The sequence below is a fragment of the Somniosus microcephalus genome, chromosome 6 (assembly GCF_052327205.1).
Source record: "Somniosus microcephalus isolate GS21.2 chromosome 6, FLI_Smic_1.0, whole genome shotgun sequence".
Classification (NCBI taxonomy): Eukaryota; Metazoa; Chordata; class Chondrichthyes; order Squaliformes; family Somniosidae; genus Somniosus; species Somniosus microcephalus.
The window spans coordinates 35,570,302-35,593,172 of NC_140992.1; the positions used below are offsets into that span (position 1 = coordinate 35,570,302).

At 44.2% G+C, this 22,871-nt stretch overlaps 2 protein-coding genes across 6 annotated transcripts in view; one reads left to right on the forward strand and one right to left on the reverse strand.

Annotated features, from left to right (window-relative positions):
• The first annotated feature begins 8,315 nt into the window (after nt 1-8,315).
• LOC147115602 (uncharacterized) lies at nt 8,316-11,435 on the forward strand. Of its 2 annotated transcripts, none has more exons than XM_085989986.1 (2): nt 8,316-8,548; nt 10,338-11,435. In XM_085989986.1, the coding sequence occupies exon 2, from the start codon at nt 10,343-10,345 to the stop codon at nt 11,357-11,359; it is 1,017 nt and encodes a 338-aa protein (XP_085846112.1). In that variant the 5' UTR covers nt 8,316-8,548; nt 10,338-10,342; the 3' UTR covers nt 11,360-11,435. The 2 variants fall into 2 exon arrangements, with proteins under 2 accessions (XP_085846112.1, XP_085846111.1); XM_085989985.1 differs by lacking the exon at nt 8,316-8,548 and adding an exon at nt 8,911-8,989.
• The window catches only part of LOC147115603 (D-beta-hydroxybutyrate dehydrogenase, mitochondrial-like), a 57,871-nt gene continuing 43,981 nt past the window's right edge, over nt 8,982-22,871 (reverse strand). Inside the window, exons 6-7 of one of the 4 annotated variants that reach the window (XR_015078643.1) lie at nt 22,639-22,733; nt 8,982-9,555 (exon numbers count right to left, since the gene is read on the reverse strand). Coding sequence is in view for 1 of the 4 variants with exons in the window: in XM_085989984.1 (XP_085846110.1) it covers nt 22,691-22,733 (43 nt within the window). In the remaining 3 variants the exon portion in view is untranslated. Of the gene's footprint in view, nt 9,556-12,498; nt 12,602-16,984; nt 22,734-22,871 lie in introns of those variants that run through there. The other 3 variants (XR_015078644.1, XR_015078645.1, XM_085989984.1) reach the window with 3 other exon arrangements.

A 22,871-nucleotide genomic window follows, 5' to 3' on the forward strand; every position in this document is an offset into this window, starting at 1 on the left:
GGAGGGAGTGCAGCATAGGTTTACCAGAATGATACCCGGACTCCAAGGGTTAAATTACAAGGAGCGATTACACAAACTAGGGTTGTATTCCCTGGAATTTAGAAGGTTAAGGGGTGATTTGATCGAAGTTTTATTAAGGGGAACTAATCGGTTAGATAGAGAGAAACTATTTCCGCTGATTGGGGATTCTAGGACCAGGGAATATAGCCTAAAAATTAAAGCCAGATCATTCAGGAGTGAAGTTAGGAAACACTTCTACATGCAAAGGATGGTAGAAGTTTGGAACTCTCTTCTACAAATGGCAATTGAGGCTGTGTCAATTGTTCATTTTAATCTGAGATTGACAGATTTTTGTTAACCAAAGATATAAAGGGATATGTGGTACGCGTGGGTCTATGGAATTAGGTCACAGATCAACCATGATCTCACTGAATGGCAGGAGAGGCTCGAGGGGCTAAATGGCCTACTCCTGTTCCTATGTTCCCATCCCCTGACTGGTTTATGGTTTAAATTCCCACACTCATGGCACAGTGCAGTGACACTGAATATTAAAGTAGAAATGCTTAGCCTCAGAGTGAGGACAAAGCCGTTCAATGCCCATTCTGAGTTGAATTGTGCCAAGTGGTGAAGTCTTGAGCAAAGACTCTGGCATCTGCCTGCAAAGGGAAGGGAAATAATTTACCAGAAGAAACATTAAACAGAAAGGCTACCTTGCACATATGTCACTGATAGGTGTCTGGTATTATTTATTATATCCTTGCAATACAGGTTTTCTTACTTTTGGTGTGATTGGGCATGTATGTGTTTTTCCGATGAAGGTGTGTATAACTAATCCAGTCCAAGGTGGGGACTTTCTGGTAACAGCCAAGTGGGACAGCTTCAGTCCTGTCAATGTTTAGAAATGGCAGACCAACTAAATACATATTTTGGTTCTGTCTTCACAAAGGAGGACACAAGTAACCTCCCAGAGATGCCGGGGAACATAGGGTCTGATGAAAGGGAGGAACTGAAAGAAATCAGCATTTGTATTTGTAGGGAAAAGGTCCCGCAGAAGAGATTAGCGTGTAAAGTTAAGGCATATGGGATGGGGGGTAAGGTATTGACTTGGATAGAGAACTGGTTGGCAGACAGAAAGCAAAGAGTTGGAATAAACGGGTCTTCTTCCGAGTGGCAGGCAGTGACTAGTGGGGTACCGCAGGGATCTGTCCTTGGACCCCAGCTATTCACAATATATATTAATGATCTAGACAAGGGAACTAGATGTAATATCTCCAAATTTGCAGACGACACAAAGCTGGGTGGGCGTGTGTGCTGTGAGGAGGATGTCGAGAAACTCCAGGATGATTTGGACATGTTGGGTGATTGGGCAGAAACATGGCAGATGCAATATAATGTGGATAAATGTGAGGTTGTCCACTTTGGTGGCAAAAACAGGAAGGCAGATTATTATCTAAATGGCAATAGATTGGGAGAAGGGGAAGTGCAACAAGACCTGGGTGTCCTTGTGCACCAGTCGCTGAAGGTAAGCATGCAGGTGCAGCAGGCGGTTAAGAAGGCAAATGGTATGTTGGCCTTCGTAGCAAGAGGGTTCGAGTACAGGAACAAGGATGTCTTGCTGCAGTTGTACAGCGCCTTGGTGAGACCACATCTTGAGTATTGTGTGCAGTTTTGGTCGCCTTATCTGAGGAAGGATGTTCTTGCCATGGAAGGAGTTCAGCGAAGATTCACCAGGCTGATACCTGGGATGGCAGGAATGACGTATGAGGAGAGATTGGGTCAATTGGGCTTGTACTCGCTGGAGTTTAGAAGAATGAGAGGTGATCTCATTGAAACTTATAAAATTCTGACAGGACTGGACAGGCTAGATGCAGGAAGGATGTTCCCGATGGTCGGGGAGTCCAGAACCAGGGGACACAGTCTAAGGATAAAGGGTAGGCCATTTAGGACAGAAATGAGGAGGAATTTCTTCACCCAGAGGAGTGGTGAACCTGTGGAACTCTCTACCACAGAAGGCGGTGGAGGCCAGTTCATTAAATATATTCAAGAAGGAGTTGGATATATTTCTTAAGGCTAAAGGGATCAAGGGGTATGGGGAGAAAGCAGGGACAGGGTACTGAATTTGGATGATCAGCCATGATCGCATTGAATGGCGGAGCAGGCTCGAGGGGCCCAATGGCCTACTCCTGCTCCTATCTTCTGTGTTCTAAAGGGATTCCAAGCTGATTTCTTTCCTCTTTCCTTACACAGAATCTCCTCAGGCCAACTGTTGTTCCCTCAGCTGAGGTGAACTAGACCAGTACTGACTAAGAATCAATTCTTGATATTTTGGTCTGCATAGCCCAATGCTACACCAAGCGATGGGGTAGAATTTTAGTGTGGGTTCTCCGGATCTCCTGCCATAACTTTGGCAAAAGACTGACAGAAACCCCAGAGAAACTGTTCTTCGGGGTTTTAGCCAACCTTCCACCAAATTTATGGTGGGAGATTGGGAGAATCCCTACAGAATGTTTACCCCAGTCATTATCCATCAGAAATCCATCTTCTCTTCCCTTTAGTAGTGTTTACTGGTTAATATAATCCATAATTAGAATAGTGATACAATTCACATATAATTTACAGCACAGAAACAGACCATTCAGTCCAACTTGTCTGTGCGGTGTTTATGCTTTACACAAGCTTCCTCCCACCCTACTCCGTCTAACATCTAACCCAATCAGCATATGCTTCTATTCCTTTCTCCATCACGTACTTATCGAGCTTCCCCTCAAATGCACATATGCTGTTCGCCTCAACGACTCCTTGTGCTGGCACGTTCCACATTCTAACCACTCTCTGGGTAAAGAAGTTTCTCATCGATTCCTTACTGGATTTATTGGTGACTATCTTATATTTATGACCCCTAGTTTTGGACACCCCCCACAAGTGGAAACAACTTCTCTGTGTCTACCCTATCAAACCCCTTCACAATTTATAATAGCAAAATACTGCGGATGCTGGAAATCTGAAATAACAACAGAAAATGCTGGAAATACTCAGCAGGCCAGGCAGCATCCGTGGAGGGAGAAACAGGGTTAACGTTTCAGGTCGGGGAATTGGTTTAGTGGTGCTAATTGATAAAATTTATTGCTATAAATTGATAATAATGTTAAAAGAAAGATGAATTAGTTACACTGATATATGTATATTAATTAATTGATCTCCTGTGGCATTGAACACGGGAATTCAAGACCAACTGCACTCTTCACGTGAAGCAGAGTTACAGATGACTGGACCAGAGCGCTTCCCCTTCGGACCTCATGTTAAATCCATGTGCCTGCAATGTGATGTTAATGAATCAGCAACAACGATATCAATGGATGGGGCGGCTGCACTGATCGCTGAGCAATGTACGCACCTATTGGGGTGAGGCCGCCACCTGGCGGGTGCTCGGGAAAAGGTCGGAAGGTGGCAGCGAGCGCTGCTCTGGTGCAGCAGGCGGAGGAGGAGCATGGTCTGGTCTGGTCCCCGAACCCTCCCCGGAGGAGGCAAAGCCCTCAGTGCTCACTGAGCGCCACAGGCACAGGCAGCCACTGCCGCTATCCGTAGCACAACGCCTCTGCAATCTATTTTCACTACTCAAAAAGCAGCTTGTTTTTGGATTTTCCTCTTCCCACCCCCACCCGAAGGGAGATCTCGATGCAGCTTGCTGCTGCTGTCCACATCCTCTTTTTAAATGGGGAAGAGAGCGTCATCTCCAGGGCAACCGTTCTGTGACGCCACCAATGACACGTTTGTTGTAAACCTGATTAAAATTTGCCAATGGAACATTTGAGGGATTTCTTTTCTGCCTCTCGATTCCTGGCATGCTGTAGTTAAAGCAGATCTAGATACCGATCCCCTGAGTTCAGCTCCTTTGGGCTGGCACCTCTGACAAAGGCAGATTTGTTCTCATAAAACACCACATTGTAAAGGAAGACTTGCATTTATATAGCGCCTTTCACCACCACCAGACGTCCCAAAGCGCTTTACAGCCAATGTAGTACTTTTTTGAAGTGTGGTCACTGTTGTAATGTAGGAAATGCGGCAGCCAATCTGCACACAGCAAGCTCCCACAAACAGCAATGTGATAATGACCAGATTATCTGTTTTTAGTGATGTTGATTGAGGGATAAATATTGGCCAGGACACCAGGGATAACTCCCCTGCTCTTCTTTGAAATATGAGATCTTTTACGTCCACCTGAGAGAGCAGATGGGGCCTCGGTTTAACGTCTCATCTGAAGGACGGCACCTCTGACAGTGCAGCACTCCCTCAGCACTGCACTGGAGTGTCAGCCTAGATTTTTGTGCTCGAGTCTCTGGAGTGGGACTTGAACCCACAATCTTCAGACTCAGAGGAGTCATTGGCCCAGAAATTCGGGTCGGGGGCTTCCCACGGGTGCAAGCCCCCGACCTGCACTTACCTAGCGCGCCGGCCGTTGAGCTGTGAGCCCCGTGGAATTGCGATCCTGGGCCTGCTCCAACTGCCGGCGCGCAGTGCTTGCATATCCCAGGGGCGCAGTTAGTTCGATGCGTCCCCTGGGATCACATGGGCCATGGAGAGCCAATGGTAACAGGGAATGCTTCATTCATAAGTTTGACAGGAAGACCTGTCAAACTTATAAATACTATAAGCCCCAAAACATCACTAAATCTTCAAATAATTTTTTTTTAAATCACATTTTTTAAATAAACTATAAATTACATGAAATAACTATTTTAAACAATAATTTAAATTTTTGAAAAAAATAATTTTATTTTCTAACAGGGCTTAAAATAAACTTACCTTTCTTTAAAGTATTTAAAAATAATAAACCTGTGGAAAAAATGTTTTAATTTTAATTAATTCACCACTTACCTTGTAAAAAGCAGGCCTTGCGACTGCTTTTTATATGTGTAACTCCTGGAAACTTACCCTCTCGGGAAAACCTGCAAAAAAAACATGAGTTCGATGCACACGCGCAGCCTCCCCCTGCACACACGTTCGACCTCTGAACCCCTTCTTTCAGGGGAACGGAAGTGCCAGTTTCCCGCGCATGCGCAGTGCATGCAGGAAATCGGCACTTCCATTGGGCTTACGGGTGAGTACCCCGTGCGTACTCACCCGTGGAGACCCGAATTTCTGGGCCATTGTAGTCATCATGTACAACAAACGCTCTTGCTCTTTATATAGCTGGGATGTGCCCCTAAATGTAAAGGGGTGCAGGGCACTTGGACAGGGTAGATCATAAAAGTTCACAGACTTCAATTTTCTTTTAAAGAAATTAATTTTAAGTATCATTTATGTAAATAAAATAGCTATTTGTATTACTTGCCCTCCTCTTCTGAGGGTTGGGATATTGTGTCATTAATTTACATGATCTTATTATCGTCTGTTCTTGCCCATTTTATGTTCATTCCATTTCTCCCATCTCTCAATCACAAGATCACAAATATGGATGAGGAAAACCATTGGGCCTATCATACCTCATCCATTAAGAATAATTTAGTCCAACCTAATCCCTCTATCACAGTGTCCAATTGGTTCTTAAATGATTCATGGGTTTTTGTCTCTAGTACACAAATTGGAAGCCCAATCTACATGTTGATCAATCTTAAATTGAAAAAGAATTTTCTGACACAATTCCTAAATTTGTCTTTCACCAGTTTGAGCCTGTGCTTCCTTGCCCTACTATTACAGTTTAATCTAATGTTCTGGACTTACCTTTTTGTTTCTGCAAGTGCTGGAACATCCATTACTATGAGGTGAGGTGAGGTGAGGTGGGGGGGAGACAAGATAGACAGCATTGGCTCTGTCCATTGGCAGAGTTCATTGGGAAGGTAAGTTGGGAGGTGAGACACCTTCATTTCTTTCCCCACATCTGGGGTTAGCCATCTTCTATTAACTGCCCTGGTGTTTTGATGATGAGGTATATACTTGGATTGTCATCCTTTTGTAATAGTGGGTTACATCTCTCTGGTGCTCTTATATTCTTTTGTGAGTTTGGGTTAATATGTGGTCATAGTGGGTGTTCTTGGTGTATGCATTTCGTTCTTCCTCTATAGGTTGGCAGTTTTGAGAGCAACCTGAAGCCAGGGTTTCCATGGGTGAGCGTGTAGTATGTTTCTGTCCTTCAAGAATGTTCTGGCTACATTTGGCATATCAAAGGAGGGAGTGAACCATCTGTTAAGATTTCAAAAACTTAAAAACTAAAAGGTACAATTCTAAAGGGGGTGCATGAACAGAGAGACCTGGGGGTATATGTGCACAAATCGTTGAAGGTGGCAGGGCAGGTTGAGAAAGCCTTTAAAAAAGCATACAGGATCCTGGGCTTCATAAATAGAGGCATAGAGTACAAAAGCAAGGAAGTTATGATGAACCTTTATAAAACACTGGTCTGACCTCAACTGGAGTATTGTGTCAAATTCTGGGCACCGCACTTTAAGAAGGATGTGAAGGTCTTAGAGAGGGTGCAGAAAAGATTTACAAGAATGGTTCCAGGGATGAGGGACTTCAGTTACTTGGATAGACTGGAGAAGCTGAGGCTGTTCTCCTTAAAGCAAAGAAGGTTGAGAGGAGATTTGAGAGAGGTGTTCAAAATCATGAGGGGTCTAGAGAGTAGAGAGAAACTGTTCCCATTGGCAGAAGGGTCAGAACCAGAGGACACAGATTTAAGGCGATTGGCAAAAGAACCAAAGACGACATGAGGAAAAACTTTTTTACGCAGCGAGTGGTTAGGATCTGGAATGCACTGCCTGAGAGGTTGGTGGAGGCAGATTCAATCATGGCTTTCAAAAGGGAATTGGATAAGTACCGAAAGGGAAAAAATTTGCAGGGCTACAGGGAAAGGGCAGGGGAGTTGGACTAGCTGAAGTGCTCTTGCAGAGGGCCGGCACAGGCTTGACAGGCCAAATGGCCTCCTTCTGTGCTGTAACCATTCTATGATTCTATGATTGAAGACCATCCTATCTCCAATGCCTTTATTTCAGAAGGCAAACTTGATACTATCAAAGTTCTGCATTTCCAGAGGAATTGAGGAGATGGGTCTATGAAGGTGGAGATATGCTGGTCATGGAAATGCAGGTTGCCTTTAGCCCTTGCTTAAGAAATCATCTCCTTAGCACGCACACTCCAATGGTTCTGAGGGGGTCTGGATCCTTGGTATGGGGCCAGAACTCTATGGGCTGTGTCTAATGTCAGGTCCACTCTTTTATCCAGGGTGAGTAGCGATCTGAGGATATTTTGATGAAGGATTTTTCTCCAGGCCTTCAGGGATGTCAAAAAAAATATATTATTGTAGCATCCCCAGTTATTTTGGTTCCTCTTTAGCAGATAGATTATCGAGACTTGTAGTGTCATTATCTCAACATAATTTTCATAGATACAGATTTCCAGTTCACTTATGTTATGTTCTGCCCTGGCATTAACACTGCAGAGATCAGTGATCTCTGCATTTCTGTTCTGGATGCTAATTAGAAAGTTCTCAGAGCTTTATAATTGCTGCTGCTACGTCCGGGTAGTGGCCTGTCCGTAGGGCCCAGTTCGGTCTCAATCACTTCTTGCTGACTCGTAGGGTTGATCAATGTTTACAGTTCTTGAAAGGCTGGGTCAGAAGGGTCAAGGTGTGATGGCAGCACTTGTGGGATCACTATAGCCTCGATGTGTGGAGTGTGTCACGGGTAGTTGTCTGCAATGGCAAACAGGTTATGTCAGTGTCCATGTTCAAAGGGGTGTCACCTTGGGGCGGGGAGGAGGCTGCAGGTACTGTCTTGTGGGGGGTGGTCATTGAGGACTCTACAGCAATAGGCATTGATAGATGCAGAAGCTAGAAGCCATAAATGCTTGTGTATACAAACAAGACACTCCGTGCCAGTGTTAGATAGCCATTTGAAAGGCGCAGGCCTCGACAAATGACATGAGTTATGTGGAATAATTACCACATTCAACAAGCTCCTATACAGTATCCTCTCTTCCTATAACAATATTCTCTGACTTTTGTTGGAATACTTAAAAAATGTTGTTCTTTCAATCTCCACAGTTCTCCCTCAGTGTTGGTCTTCACCAAGCAAGATATTGATTTAACTAGCATAATGCTCAGTGTACTTTACACTCTTTCAACAGGTCAGATTACACATGGAAGTTTGCTAACTTTTAACTATTTCTATATGTTTTCTAAGTTTCAGTCTTATTGATGCAATATCTTATCAGAACAGCAGGATTTCAATGAAGAAATAGCAAACAACTCTTTGTAAAAATTTTCTGCATGTTCTGTACAAATTAATTATTATTCAGCTAACTAATGTTGCATGAAAGTGCTATTGATCAAAATGGTGCAGACCTGTGCAATGTTCCCAGTTCCAGTGATTGTGTAACTTTTCTTCAAATTTCACCAGTTCCACTATTCCAGCCTCACTTCCTTTGACAGGAGCAGGCAGACAGTTGCTTGTTTTGGCAAACAGCAGCTGTGGAACCGTATAAAATACTTCTCCACATTAACTGCTTTTCACAATTAGACAGAACAAAGTTAATTCAGAGTCAGCTTAACAATAAGGTAAGAATATACTGATGGAATTGGATGTCTGGGCTTTCTGCAGCCTTTCTCTCTCTCTCTCTCTCTCGTTATGAGCTGTCTCTTGTCGATCTGCTGGAGTCTGTATGGGGGAGTTTACGCTGGCATCTGTTTGCATGCTATGGGGTATTTTGCATCATGTGCATACTGTCAGCAGAAAAAAGTTCTGCCCTGTGTCTCGGTTCTTTTCCTACCCCGTCACTCAAGGGTATAATAAGATTCAAATTAATGGCCAGGTGTTTTCTGTTAACCAGGAACAGTGAATGATGTTTACTGAAATGTTAATTGTTAAATCTGTAGCACCAGAAAAAAAATGACAGCTGCCACGTACTGTCTAAGTGCAATTGCTAAAAAAAATGGCAGTAACGGCTTCATTTTTATATAGGTCAAACCCAGCTCTACTGAGAAGACTCCGGCAACAGGGTAAAATGCTTATTAAACAATATTTACTGGGTGATGCAGTGTAACGAACGGTTATCTAATCATTATGAATGAACTAGCATCTAAACTTGAAAACTGGAGCTCTGCTGTTAATGGTTAACATATACATCTAGCAATTTATAAGCAATATAACTATATTAATAGGCACTCCACATACAAGAATCAACCTGCAAAAACAGCAGTAAGAGATATGCTCTCAGCATACTACAGTACAATTTACCTTCCAACTATTGCATCCACCATTACAATGTACAAGGTTATATAGTTCAGTAACACTCTGTATAATATCCTAGTTTCTGGCCTGGGCTGTTTCAAATAATACAGATTGTTCCTACTGTTTAATGAAGCAGTGATTGGGCCCAGTTATTGGCATCTTGACAGGGCTGCTGAGGTTAGCTCCCTCAGTCTGGCTGTGGGCGTTTGTCTCTCTTTCCTGCTGCCAGGCTGCTCTTGGGGTTCTCTCTCTCTTCTTCCCCTGTGTTTTCAGTTCCTTGTGGGCTTTCACTCTCTCCTTCACTCTGGGGTTTTCCACAGCCTCTCTCTCTTTGCTGCAGTTAAAGACAATTTTTCCATTTATTATCCAGCCTCATTGTAGCAGGGTAATGGGATCCTATGGAGGGGTTCATTGGTTTCTATAGAGAATAATGGAGACCTGACAAAGGAGTTGCAGGTTATAATCTAATCAAGGGATTCAGGTGGGTTGGATAGAAAATTGATACTTTACTGGGAGTGAGTTACAATCTGATTGATAGGCTCAGATGGTTTGTGTGTAAAATGCTAGATAGCTAAGCTTAAGTTATAGGCTGTAATTTGTAAATTTTGTGAGGCTTCATTCCCAACAAGAGAGTGTCACTCAACAAGAACACAGATCAGAAAACTGGGCACAAAGATCAGCTTTGCCATTTCACAACAATCCTGACTTTCCAGTAAAACTATCCTGAATCAGGCATTCTGACCTTGGTGCTCCCATCATGCAAGCCTTCCAACCTCCCCTGACTGGAACCTCACAAAATGTAACCTCGAATTGATAAGGCCATATGGCATCACAACGTGTGAGTGAAGCTTGTGTGGTTGATAACTATCATCTGAACCCCTACACCAGATTAGGGTCAAGCTCCGCAACTTTTCCAGCCAGTTCCCCTAATCGTGACATCAGGATATTTTGTTTAAACAAAAACATTTTGTGGAAAGAATGAACTGAAATATGTTAAAAAGAAACAAAAGAATAAGAATCTTAATGAAAATTCTTTGTAACCATTTTTAATGATGTTGTCCACTCTAAGATAGCCATAAATAAGAACATTCTTATCATGTTTCTCACAAATTACAGATCAAATGGATGCCATGAAGACTGCTGTGGTTCTGCTCCTGAGCTATTTTTGCTTTTCATCTTCCGTGACCATTTGCCCTGATTACTGCACTTGCTACTTCTCTAACAATATCACATCTGTGATTTGTGTTTCGGTTGAATCTCTTCATGAAGTACCAGAGAACATTCCACCCAGTGCAACAACCATATCGTTAGAATTCACCAGCATTATCACCCTAAAAGAAAAGGATTTTGCTGGACTTTTCCAACTTCAAGAACTTCATCTTTCAAGCAACATGTTGACAAACATCTCTTCAGGTGTACTAAAAGATCTTCATCAGCTGAGAATCCTGGATTTAACCAACAATTTCCTGAATACATTCCCACCAAATTTATTTAGCACCTCTCTTAACCTAACCTCGCTGGTTTTACAGGGAAACAGATTGCAGACAGCAAATCCTTTATGGTTTTGTCATCTTCACAATCTTGAATGGCTGGATTTATCAAACAATATGTTGAAATCCTTACTTCCCAATTCATTTCAATATCTAACCAGTTTGATAACACTTGATCTTTCCAGTAATAAACTTGAAAATTTATCAGTTGATTTATTTAACAAATTGCCCAAGCTGGATAGGTTAAATCTGGCAGATAATCAGTTGTACATCATTCCCCCTGGTACCTTTGACCATGTGCTCAATTTAAAATATTTGTTTCTTAATAGTAATAAAATTGGGAAGATTCCAGTGGGGCTGTTTAATAAGGTACTGAATCTAGACACGCTGGATCTTTCAGACAACAAGTTAGAGTCGCTTCCTCCAGGAGTGTTCGATAAACTCCTGCAGATTGGGGCAAAATGGCAACAGGGTTTAGATCTCTCACTGAATCCATGGGTTTGCAACTGTGACCTGAAGTATTTGTGGCGCTGGCTGACGATGAATTCTGAAAAAATGTACTCGCTCAACACAACAGTATGTGCCAAACCTGAAACAGTCAGTGAGAAACAGATTAGAACACTGTCTGAAGTGGAACTAATGTGTTAAAGTAATGAATTCTAAATCATCCAGATTGTACTTTGTACGACTCAGTTCAAGGAAATAAAGATAAAGGTTAATATTCCCCTTCGTCTCTGGCACCTAATTATGCAAATATTTGAATAACCTTTTTATGGGTGAGCACGATGCAGATGACAACTGCTAGGCCGAAGAGTGGTGGAATGTGGATCCATGTTCTATGATTACACGAATGTTGACTTCTCAATCTCGGTGGTCCTGTTTGGTTAAGGCACTATGCACAGGTGAAACATTTTTGCAGAGGGAGGAACAAGTTAGCAGACAAGTCACTCGGCTACCGTCAGCCACCTGCCAGTGGGCCAGTGACAGAGCGGCATTGGTGGAGCCCTACAAGAAGCACATCTGCCTGCCCTATTGGCCAGAATGGTGTTTGGGGTGGGAAGACATAAAGACGTGGGAAAAAAGATAAAATACCTGCCTTTATAATAGGGGGAGGGTCCCTCTGTTCGTTTTGCGTACAGAAATGGTAAACCCATTCTTTATAAAATTGCACTCAGAGGAAATGTTTCTCCAACGGCACTTAAAAAATTATTTATTCAAAGTGGAGACTCAAAGCCCTTCGAGTGGGTGAAACAATGAAATTAACTGTTGAGATTTGGATGAACTGCTATACTGAAGGCCAATGTGGATGTAGGGAAGCTAATCCTCTAAAATGCTATTGTAGAAGAAGAACTTGCATTCATAGTAAACTCTTGACTAGGAACCTCTCCTAGTTTAAATCCCAGATTGGGCTAACATTCACATGTGGGGTAAAGAGACAGGCAAACTTGACAGTTTTGGTTATTTTGTCCACAAGATGAAAGAGGAATCTGGTCAGGGGACAGGATTCCATTTCCACACCATTTTAGTGCATCTCCAAGCATATTGACTGAAGAACATTTAATAGTTAACAGCATGAATCATCTGTTGGAGACATGGATATTAGGAACAGAGAGGAAGCCAATTACATTTTATGACTAAAAACTTACAATAAAAGAGGATCTATTCTGGTCAACATAGTACCTTAGTAATGTACAGACAGGGGGAGGTACATGCAAAAATCAAAGTTGTGGACTCACCAAAGACAGTATTGGGTCTTTCTGCATTGATTCCAGAATTTTATTAAATTTATTAAATTGCATGCAATATGTCTCACAACATACAGATACAGATGCCATCAATGTCGTTTCTTGCTCAGTCTTCCAGGTGAAGTTCTATCTATCACATATCTTCCTTCAGCAATCCGATTGGGAGCAGGAAAAAGGTAGAGGAAATTAAAAGGAAAAATATCATGGCTGAAAAATCGTGGGCATGCTGCCAGCAATGTTCCAAGAATTGCTGGTTGCGGTGAAGCACTGCCATTGGCGCAGAGCCTTGCAAAATTTACCCTATGGGTTCTTATAAAATTTAATTCCTGGAACCCACAACCTCCTCCAGCCCTATGTCCCATATGTAGTCCAAGTACTTTGACTCAGGGCTCCTGTGCATTCCCCCCCCCCGCCTGGCATTCCTCGCTTGTTGGCACAGTTTTCAACCATCTTGATTCTGCCCTCAGGAACTCCCTTTGTAAACCTTTGCGCCTTGCTACTTCCCTCCTGTCTTTAAAAATCTCCTCAAAATCTTTTTTTTTTTTTGACTGACTTAGGCCATCTCCCCTAAATCGTCTACTATCTGGTCAAACTCTCTGCTCTGTGAAGTGCCTTGGAATGCATTATTATCTTAACAACTTACAAATAAGCTGTTGTTCCTGTTGGTATTCATACAAGTGGTAAGAATTGCAGCAAAAAATGTCTCCAGTGCATTTTAAGATTTAATCATTCAGTTGACCTCTTCAAGGTAATCGTCAAAACATCCATAATCTTTCAAGTAACGTGAATCGCTCAGCTCACTCTCTAATCTTATTAACAGCTTCCTTTGCAAGGCCTCATAACTGAAGCAAAAGGATGATTTTGATGGTGTGGCTTGAAATGCACAGCAGTTTGGCCTAGAAATTCAGTCGCGTTTGCGCCCACTTATTGGCTATAGAGTGGTTTGCGCCGGAAGTTTTTTAGCGCCCGAAATTCAGTTGGTCCCTAACATCGGCGTTAGCCGGTAGCGCTGCGCCGGCACCGATGACGTCATCGGTGTGCGCAGCGCCCCGGTTCCAATGCTATTCCGTGCCGATGGCCAAATTCAGTTGCGGCCGCAAACAGCGTTTGCAAAACGGTGCCTTGCAGCTCCGAGAGGCCGGCGCATAAAGGTGGAGGGGCGGCCGGCCGCTTTCCCGGCGGCTGCCTGGCCGCACCTCCCTCCCCGGACTCCTGCACCACCCCCCCGCGGCATTGGTGTCTGACTCCCGCGAGCCCGGCACTTCTCCGTGGTGCCGGGCTCATTTGCCGGGGGAATCCAGCGGCGATCTCACGGCTGCAGGCAGCTCCTCCTTAAGAGAAGGAGGAGGCCTGCAGTACCCCAGCCTGCCGCACCGCATCGGGTGCCGCAGCGGCAGCTAGACGCCTGAAACTGACTTTCATCGCCCCAAACGAGGCAGCCAAACCCTGCAATAGCGCCCGCCTCCGTCTTGGGGCGGTGCAACTGAATTTCAGGCGGGCGCTACGGGAATCCGGGCGAGCGCAAAATTTCGGGCACTAAAGACCTGGCGCGGCGATACCAAATTTTTAGCCCTTTGTGTCTAACAGCGACTTATAGTACTGTTTCTTCATTTACTTGAGATTAAAGTTGGTTCTTTGTCAATGGCTGTTGGATCTTCAAAATCATTAAAAAAGTTTGCTGCACGTGGGACTTTCTTCCATTCTATCTCAACCTGCTTTTCTGACATTCCAAGTGGGGCTGGTGAAAGAGGACAGGTGATGAATTGTGTGTGTAAGGGGGTACTTCCCACATTAATCTAGTGCAGTGATGCACAAAAGGTGCCTTTAGCATAATGCAGCCCCTGGATTTTCTTTGACCAGGCCTGCAAAGCTCTGTTGGCTTCTTTGTGCTTGTGCTTCAGCACCTTCAAGCTATTTAAAATTCCCGGGCCTGGATGACTGGAAAAGGTTGCTCCATGATTGGTGTAGCTCCACGCTGCATCTCCTTGTGCTGACCTAGATGTGACACTGGGTGCCTGAAGAGTTTCATTCCACAGTTCCATGCCACCCTTTCTTTTTAAAAATATAAACCATTTATATAGCGCAGTTAATGTCGAAAAATGTCCTACGACACCTCACAGTCATATGCAGACAAAAACAGACACAGAGACAAAGAAAAAGGTATTAGGACGGGTGACCAAATGATTGGCCAAAGAGGTGAGTTTTAAGAAAGGAGGAGAGGAAGTTGGAGAGGTTTAGGGAGGGAATTCCAGAGCGTGGGATGTAAAGGCTGAAGGCTTTGCATTTAATAATGGGTTAAAGGGAGGGAGGATGCACAAATTAAATTTCCCCAACAAATCACTTTTTAAAAAACTTTTTAAATCCTTGATTTTAATCAAATCCTGTCTCATTGGTCAATGTATTTTAAAAAATTCTGGGGCTTGCCAATCAATTTACTAGAACTCTCACACTGATTGTTGTTATTGTATCTTCAGCACATTCTGGGCTAAATATTCAGTTTGGGGCGCCAAGCTCGCCTGGGCGCCGGAATTACCGCTGCGTGCGGAGCCACTTGCGCCATCCGGATATTCAGTTTCTGCGCCCCAAATGGAAGCGGCCCCGTTTGGGCCGCTGAAACTGAATATCGGCGTGCTAAGGGCCGCAGCGCCACACGCTGCGGCACGGCACGCTGCGGTACTGCAGGCCTTCCTCCCACTGTTAAGGGGGAGGTGCCTGCAACAGCGCGATCCCCGCTCGCGAGTGCCGGCAAATGAGCCCGACACCAAGGAGAAGTGCCGGGCTCTCGGGAAACAGCCGGCAATGCCATGGGGGGGGGGGGGTGTAGGAGGTTGGGGACGGAGGTGCAGGCAGGCGGGCGCCGAAAAAGCGGCCGGCCGCACCTCCACCTTAACTAGCGCCACTACCGCCACAGGTAGGCCCCTGTGTACCGGTCGCTATTTGCGGCCGGCGCTGAGGAGGCGGGCGCAACCAAATATGGCCATCGGGGCGATAGCGGGGCACTGCGCACACCGATGACGTCATCGGTGGCGGCGCAGCGCTACAGGCTAACGCCGCCATTAGCGCCCCGCTAAATATCGCGATAGGTGTGGCCAGTGGCGCAAAAGCCACTGAGTGCCCTCTTTGGGCGCAAACTGGTGGCGCAGCCCACTGAATTTCTAGGCCTCTGTGTATTACCAAGTAATTCAACTCGAGTCAATCAATGTCAATGCTGGCATTTGTCCATTTGATGGGATGGCACGATCAAGACTAATAACTTATAAAAGGTATATTTTTTCTAAAAATGTGTTTCAGAATTTTTCCTGGGGCTTTTGTCAGTCTAGAAAATATGAAAAATCAAAATTGTCATATGTGCAGTGTATTATTTATATCCAGTGTTTCTATTTGTGGGCAATATTTACCGGTTTGGTAATGTGGTTAAAATGGCACAACCTTTTGTTCCTTTAAAAAAAGTTACAAAGTCCTGTTCAAAGAGAGGGCTTCTTTAACCAGATTCATTTTTTCTGAACTGTTACTTTTCAGTTTATTTTTTAGGATGCAGCATGGTTCCATGACTGCAACTTCTTTGCCAAATTTTTAAACAATCCAAAGTATTTAAATTGAGTATAAACAAAAACAGTACGCACAGATTTCAGCATGCATAAAATAATATGGTTTGACTGCACAATATGACCCAAGCATTTGCAAAAACCTAAAGATTGCAGAGAGGGATCAAGGATTACAGCGATGGGGTTAATCCTTATGGGCAGGGTCAAATGATGCCTGTTGGGGGTCAAAGGAACATGAGCAGGCAGTGCCTATTCCTAAAAAAAATCCGGTTTAACCACGGCCCTCTAGTGTTCACTCCAGAGCTACTTTACCACTTGTAGCTGGCATGCTACCGCAGCATCTCATTCTACATTTCTGATTGTATTCTATCCCTTTATAACAGAATATTAGATAGAGAGGGCCTACTGTTATTAGGCAATGATCATATATACAAATTCATTGGACATCCGGCAGTGATTAGTGGACATTCATCCATTCTGCAATATTTAAAGCTGCTGAGTGGGAAAGGGCATATGGGCCTAGAAATTCAGTGCCCTTAGCACCGATTTTGCGGCGCTAGAGGGCCTAGCGCTGCAATTGGCGCCGGTTCCTAAATTGCCTGGCGCCCTTCCGCGGCGGTAGACCGGTAGCGCTGCGCCGGCACCGATGACGTCATCGGTGTGCGCAGCGTCCCGGTTGCCGTGGTAACCCGGCCCCAAGCCGAAATTCAGTTGCGGCCGCCTCGCCAGTGGCAGCCGCAACTAAGACTCCGGCAAACGAGTGTTGCCGGAGTCTGCGCCGGCGCTTTAAGGAGGCGCGGCGGCCGGCCGCTTTCCCGCCGGCCGCCTGCCCGCAGCTCCCTCCCCGGACTTCTCCGCGCCCCCCCCCCCCCCGGAACAGATGCAAGCCCGGCACTTGTCCGAGGTGCCGGGCTCATTTTTGAAGAGATTTGCGCGGGCCGCGGCCGGGTGCAGGCAGCTCCTCCTTAACGGAAGGAGGAGGCCTGCACTTCCCGAGCCTGCCACACCGCAGCGGGCGCCGCAGCGCCGGAATAGCGCCGCAATGCGGCGCGTTGCGCCAGTTTTCAGGCGCTAAAACCCTTCAGTAGCGCCGGCAGCCGTTTGGGCGCGGCGCTACTGAATTTTTGGCGCGCGCAAAGGGACTTAGCGCCGGCGCTAACTTCCGGCGCTAAAGCCCTGGCGCAGCGCAAACTCAATTTCTAGGCCATGGTTTATACTTACCAACACCTCGTCATACAGAGGAGCCAGCAAATGTTGTTCGTGCTTATCTGAACTAAGGGACAAACAGAATGAACCTCTTGGCAACCCTGACCACATGCATCTGCAATCATCAAGGAAAACAGGTTATAAATAACAACTTGCTTTTATATGGTGCCTTTAACATAAAATCTTCCCATGACGACGCACAGATAGTCAGTGAGAAAATGAATGCCGAGCCATGAGCCAAAGAATAGGAGGGGTGGCCAACAGCTTGGTTGCAGAGATTGGTTTCGATGAGGCGTTTAAAATAGAAGAGGAAGGCAGAGCGGTTAATGAGGGGAATTCCAACAGAGTAGGGCCCAAACTGTTGAAGATGAACCAGGAGCAAACTAAACCAAATGCAGCCAGACCATAAAAAAATTACAATATTGGAAGAGAAAAAGTCAACAGGGAGCAAATGCAGCCAGACCAAAACAAAGGCAACCGGACACAAAACCCTTTTGAGTTGCTGCAGGTCTTTAATGGCAGAATGCCCACTCTGTGCAAATGACCAAACCTGGAAATGCAGGTGCAGTGGGATAGGCTGAAGTGAAAGGTAACCTTCACCTAGTACATACCACTCATCCAATATGCAGAGATTTCCCCCTCCAATCAAGCAACTCATTTCTGCTGCCAGGGAAATGCGCTCCACTTGCTGTGTGCTTAGAAGCAGGCCGCAGAGGAAAATCAGCCCTCATAAGTGTCATTTCCACGGAGAAGGGTGGACAATGGGTGCGTGGACGACAGCAGTGGTTATGGGGGGGGGGGGGGGGGGGTGGGAGGGGAAATTGTGATTTAACAATTTTCGGGGCAAGAATTCAGCAGGAAGCCTCCCACCCTATTTTCCTCAATTCTCCACTCCCGTAACACCCATTTTCGTTTGAGAATATGGAGGAAAATCTTGCTTTTCTCCCAACCTTAGTGGTATCCTACTTTGTGAGCATTGGCCCTTCCTGTAGGTTTCTCGATTAAAAAAAGTCCACCTGAAAATGACTTAATAACTAAATAAAACTGAGTCTGAGGTAAAATAAAACTAGATTCACTGTACTGCAGAAACAGAACATTAGATTTACATAAATAAAGCACCAAGTAAATAGCCACTAAAACTCTCACACATCATGTGCAAATGGGGTCACTTGTGGTTTATTTTGTGTAAACAACCAGACCTTGACACACATCGTCACTGAACTTCACGGTTAACTTTGATCGAACGTCAGCAAATATATTATACCCAATTTGCAGACAAATGGGTCTGTGTTTATCCCATTCAAGGCTACAGTACCAAAACAAGTCAAGATATGCTTTGACGGTGAAAGGTAACCTTCACCTAGTACATACTAGTCAGTCATTCAATACGCAGAGATGTCCCCCTCCAATCAAGCAACTCATTTCTGCTGTTTATTAACTAAAAAAAAAGACTTGCATTTACATAGCGCCTTTCATGACCACTGGACGTCTCAAAGCGCTTTACAGCCAATGAAATACTTTTGAAGTGGGGTCACTGTTGTAATGTGGGAAACGCGGCAACCAATTTGCGCACAGCAAGGTCCCACAAACAGCAATGTGATAATGACCAGATAATCTGTTTTTGTTATGTTGGTTGAGGGATAAATATTGGCCAGGACACCGGGGATAACTCCCCTACTCTTCTTCAAAATAGTGCCATGGGGTCTTTTGCGTCCACCTGAGAGAGCAGACAGGGCCTCGATTTAATGTCTCATCCGAAAGACAGCACCTCCAACAGTGCAGCACGTCCTCAGCACTGCACTGGAGTGTCAGCCTAGCTTTATGTGCTCAAGTCCCTGGAGTGGGACTTGAACCCACAACCTTCTGACTCAGAGGTGAGTGTGCTCACAGCTGACACTGTCTCATCTTATTGGTAGCAAGGAACCCTGGTCCACTTGTTTGAAGCCAATTCAAAGGAGATTCAAAATAAATAAAATTTGGACTATTTAAAAGTAATAATTTTACTGTAGCATGGAGTTTTCACACCGGCTGTTGCAGAAGCAGCAAAAATGACCTGATCTGAATAGTCCACTCAATCTCCATCACATTGGCTATTGGGGTAGATTGTGCTGCCATTAATTTTACATATGCCTCAATGCAGATTTTTCTAAATGCACTTTTTCTTCTTTATGCTAATTTTATCAAAAGGTAAACTTTCTTAGAGGTAGAAGCTGTTGGCAACGCAGTTGCATCACTGCACCACCAATCATATCAAAGCACACTCTGCGGTTTGAAGATCTGGCAGCATTTCCTGTAAGACACTTTGCAGAGCAATAACGCTCTGTTAATTACTGAAAATCATCTTGCATCAATCCTTTATGTTTGAAGGCTAAACTTAGATAAAGAACTGAAGGTCGTGATGAAGCCCCAAATATGAAACAGCTCACTCTCTGTGAGCATGCTATTGCCAAGCTGTTATAGATGGGGAGCTTTAAAGATGTAGAGTATGTGAAAGTTGGAGGAAAGTGCAGAGCCTGTAGTGCATATCACATTAATCAGATCTTCTATTATTTGCACAATATGTTACATCAGTACACGGCAGTGATTGTGCATAATAGTGCAGGTAATGGCAATGCAATGCCCAACAGATAAATGTACTTAATTACTCATAATATATCATTTGTTCTCTTCATAGGGCAAGGATTAACCTCGAGTCAAAACTAAAAGACACCATTCAACATAGAATAACTGTCACCACCCAGACTGGAAACAGACACCAACACAGGTGCATACACAATGCAGATGATCATCTATGGACTTCTTTGTTGAGAAGTATGCACAAGCGAGGTAGGAGTACCTGTGATGGTGGCTGACAATGGCCAGCTGGGACAGATGGAGGTGTAGCACGGTGCATGTCTGTCTCTTTAGTTACATGGAACTATAAAGCTTAGTGGGTCTATTTTCACACAGAGTACCATACAGCAACAGACCTGTATTGAGGAGTTATGCGCTTCTTTTCACGTTTTGTGGGAAGGCCAACGTCGCAAAATACATCATAATGGAGCAATAGATTCCTGCACCACAGACAGCCACTGAATACATGGAAACACCAGGGTCATCTACAATGGAGAACTCAACTGCTATGCAGGTAGGAACAGTAAGAGCATCTCTCATGAACGTTCCCTCTGCTGCTATAAAAGCTTTAGGCTAAACTCCAAGATGGTTGGCTTCAACTTACTTGGAGCAAGGTCACAGAAAACCAGGGCTTCAGTTATCTCTCTTTAGGTGCCTGAAATGTCCCTATTCCATAATAATTTCTATCAATGGTGACCTTCATTGTCACTCAGTGCAGTGTGATGATTGGCAGTCCCTGCTACACTTCAGTTACCATCTCCCTGCTCAGCCTTAGTCTTCTCATACATTGCTCCTTCACCATGCCTAGGTAGCTAATGCCTGTTTCGGTACACTCACTGCTTGGGGTTGTACCTGCTGTGAAAAATGTGCCTCCCATGCCCTCTGCACTGCTAAGTTGCTGCACTGCAAAATACTCCTCAATAACCCCTGCACCATTCTCTTGGATTAAAAAAACTCCTCTGTACTGTTCACTTCTGTCACTATTACGGTGATACTTCAAATCCTTCCATTTAGTTAAGATCACGAACACCAAATGCTCACTATTTAATTATCCTGCACAGCTGGATACATCTGCATGGGCCTTTGAAAAAGAAAAATGAAAAAGAAAGCAAGATTATGATGTTTCAAGGGTTCCCTCATCTATTACAGAGAATGATATTCAAACTTGATTGGCCATTAACAAGGCCATAGCTAGTTAATTTGGCCTTTTTAATAGCTTTTTATTATGGTTCAAATATTAATTTTTGGCATAGTACATATATATATTTTTTGAGTGTTTTCTATCCTTTAACTGCTGATTTTTCAGCTCCCATACTATAGGTAATTCTCATAATTGAGTCCCAACTCCCTATGCTTTGAGTCATGATTACCTCAGCTAGGCAGTGGTCGTATGAGTGGGGACTGCCAGCAACAAAGTCGTAGCAAAGCTTTCAGCCAATTCGGCATTATTCCAGGCAACCACCTGAAGAACACAGCATAACAGACAGTTCAGAGAGTGTGGGCTGAAGTGTGGGCTGTCAGAGTGGTATTTTCCCTCCCATTGGAGAGATTGGGAGGATGTGGTGGGCAATCTGTACTATGTCCCCTATAACTCAGTTGTAAAAGGGTACATTGTTCACCGAGGCACAATATACCCAGTTCACTATACACGCAAGCTTAAGATTCGGTAAGAGAATTATGAAAACTGTCCTTTCTGGCGAACATGAATAAAGAGTGCTTGGAGATGATCCAAATTGTAACAATCAAAATCCCAGGAAACAGTGGCTAGAACCTTAACTTCAAAGCAATTGATTCTCCTTCACAAAAGGTGCTGATTTTTGTTTCCTACAAATAGCAAACCAACTCGTAGACAGAGTATTCATCCATGACAATACCGATGAAGTCACTGGACTAGAAATTGCAGTCGGAGTCATATCTCCAGAGTACGCCACCGACCCGCGAAACAATTATGAAAGTACAGGCTGGCAGCCAGGTTGCGAAAAGTTGCGGTCTCAGGCCTCGAGGCGGAGGGTAGCGTATTGGCCCATGGATCCCAGGGACGCAGGCAGTTCAGAGGTGTACCTGGGATCATGTGGGCCCGGTCCTCCAGTCAATAAGCAGAATTCCATTTCAATCATTTACGAAGGGAATCCCCTAATGATATGCAATGGAATCACCAAATCTAATAATGTACAGAATTGAAATTTTATTCATAATTACCTTCATTCCACCAACCTCACTAAAAAAATTATTTTTTGATAATTTTGCACATTATTAAAAGCGTAATCCAGGCCAATATTTACATAAACTCATTTAATACAGTGTGCATAATCTAGGATATGAAAATGTTTAATTAAAACCTTAGATATCCCCTTACGCTGATGTAAACAGGCCCTCCGCCTGTTTGCATCAACAGTAAGACTTCCATGCGCAATCATTGGCCAGTCGCTGGGCAAATAACCCAACCCTGTGCCAGCAATTGATTTTTCGGGGCCCCCTGCGGATGGCCTGTCAACACCAGCAATTTCAGGGCCATTCAACTTTGAGAACGATGATCAAAATAGTTATTAAAAGCCAAAAAGGAGACAGGATTAATTTTGACATTTTATGCTAGCAGTGATCATCAGTGTGCTCCACACAAGCTAATTAACAACTATAAATATGAATATTTAAAATTCGATACGCCAGGTCATGCAGTGGGAGGATGCAAATTTGTACTCTGATCCTCCAGTTCCTATCTCAGACTTGGGAGTGAGAATGTATCAAGTGCTTACCAATCACTTCTGCACTGGGAGGAAGAATAAGTTGGACTGCAACATGCCTGGGCTTTTTCACTCACCTCCTCATGACCAGTTTCACTGCAACATTCGTAGAGGACTAGGAGAAGATCTTTAACTCAACCTCTCAGCTGTAATTGATGAGTTGAAGGGGAACCTATGATGGTGGAAGAGAAGAAAATAATTTATAGAGTCGAACCCTCGTAAAAAAAATATATATATATTCTGCAACTAATCACAGGGAAATTTTCTAACATATGGGATCACTCACATGTAAAAGTACTGAAGAACAAAG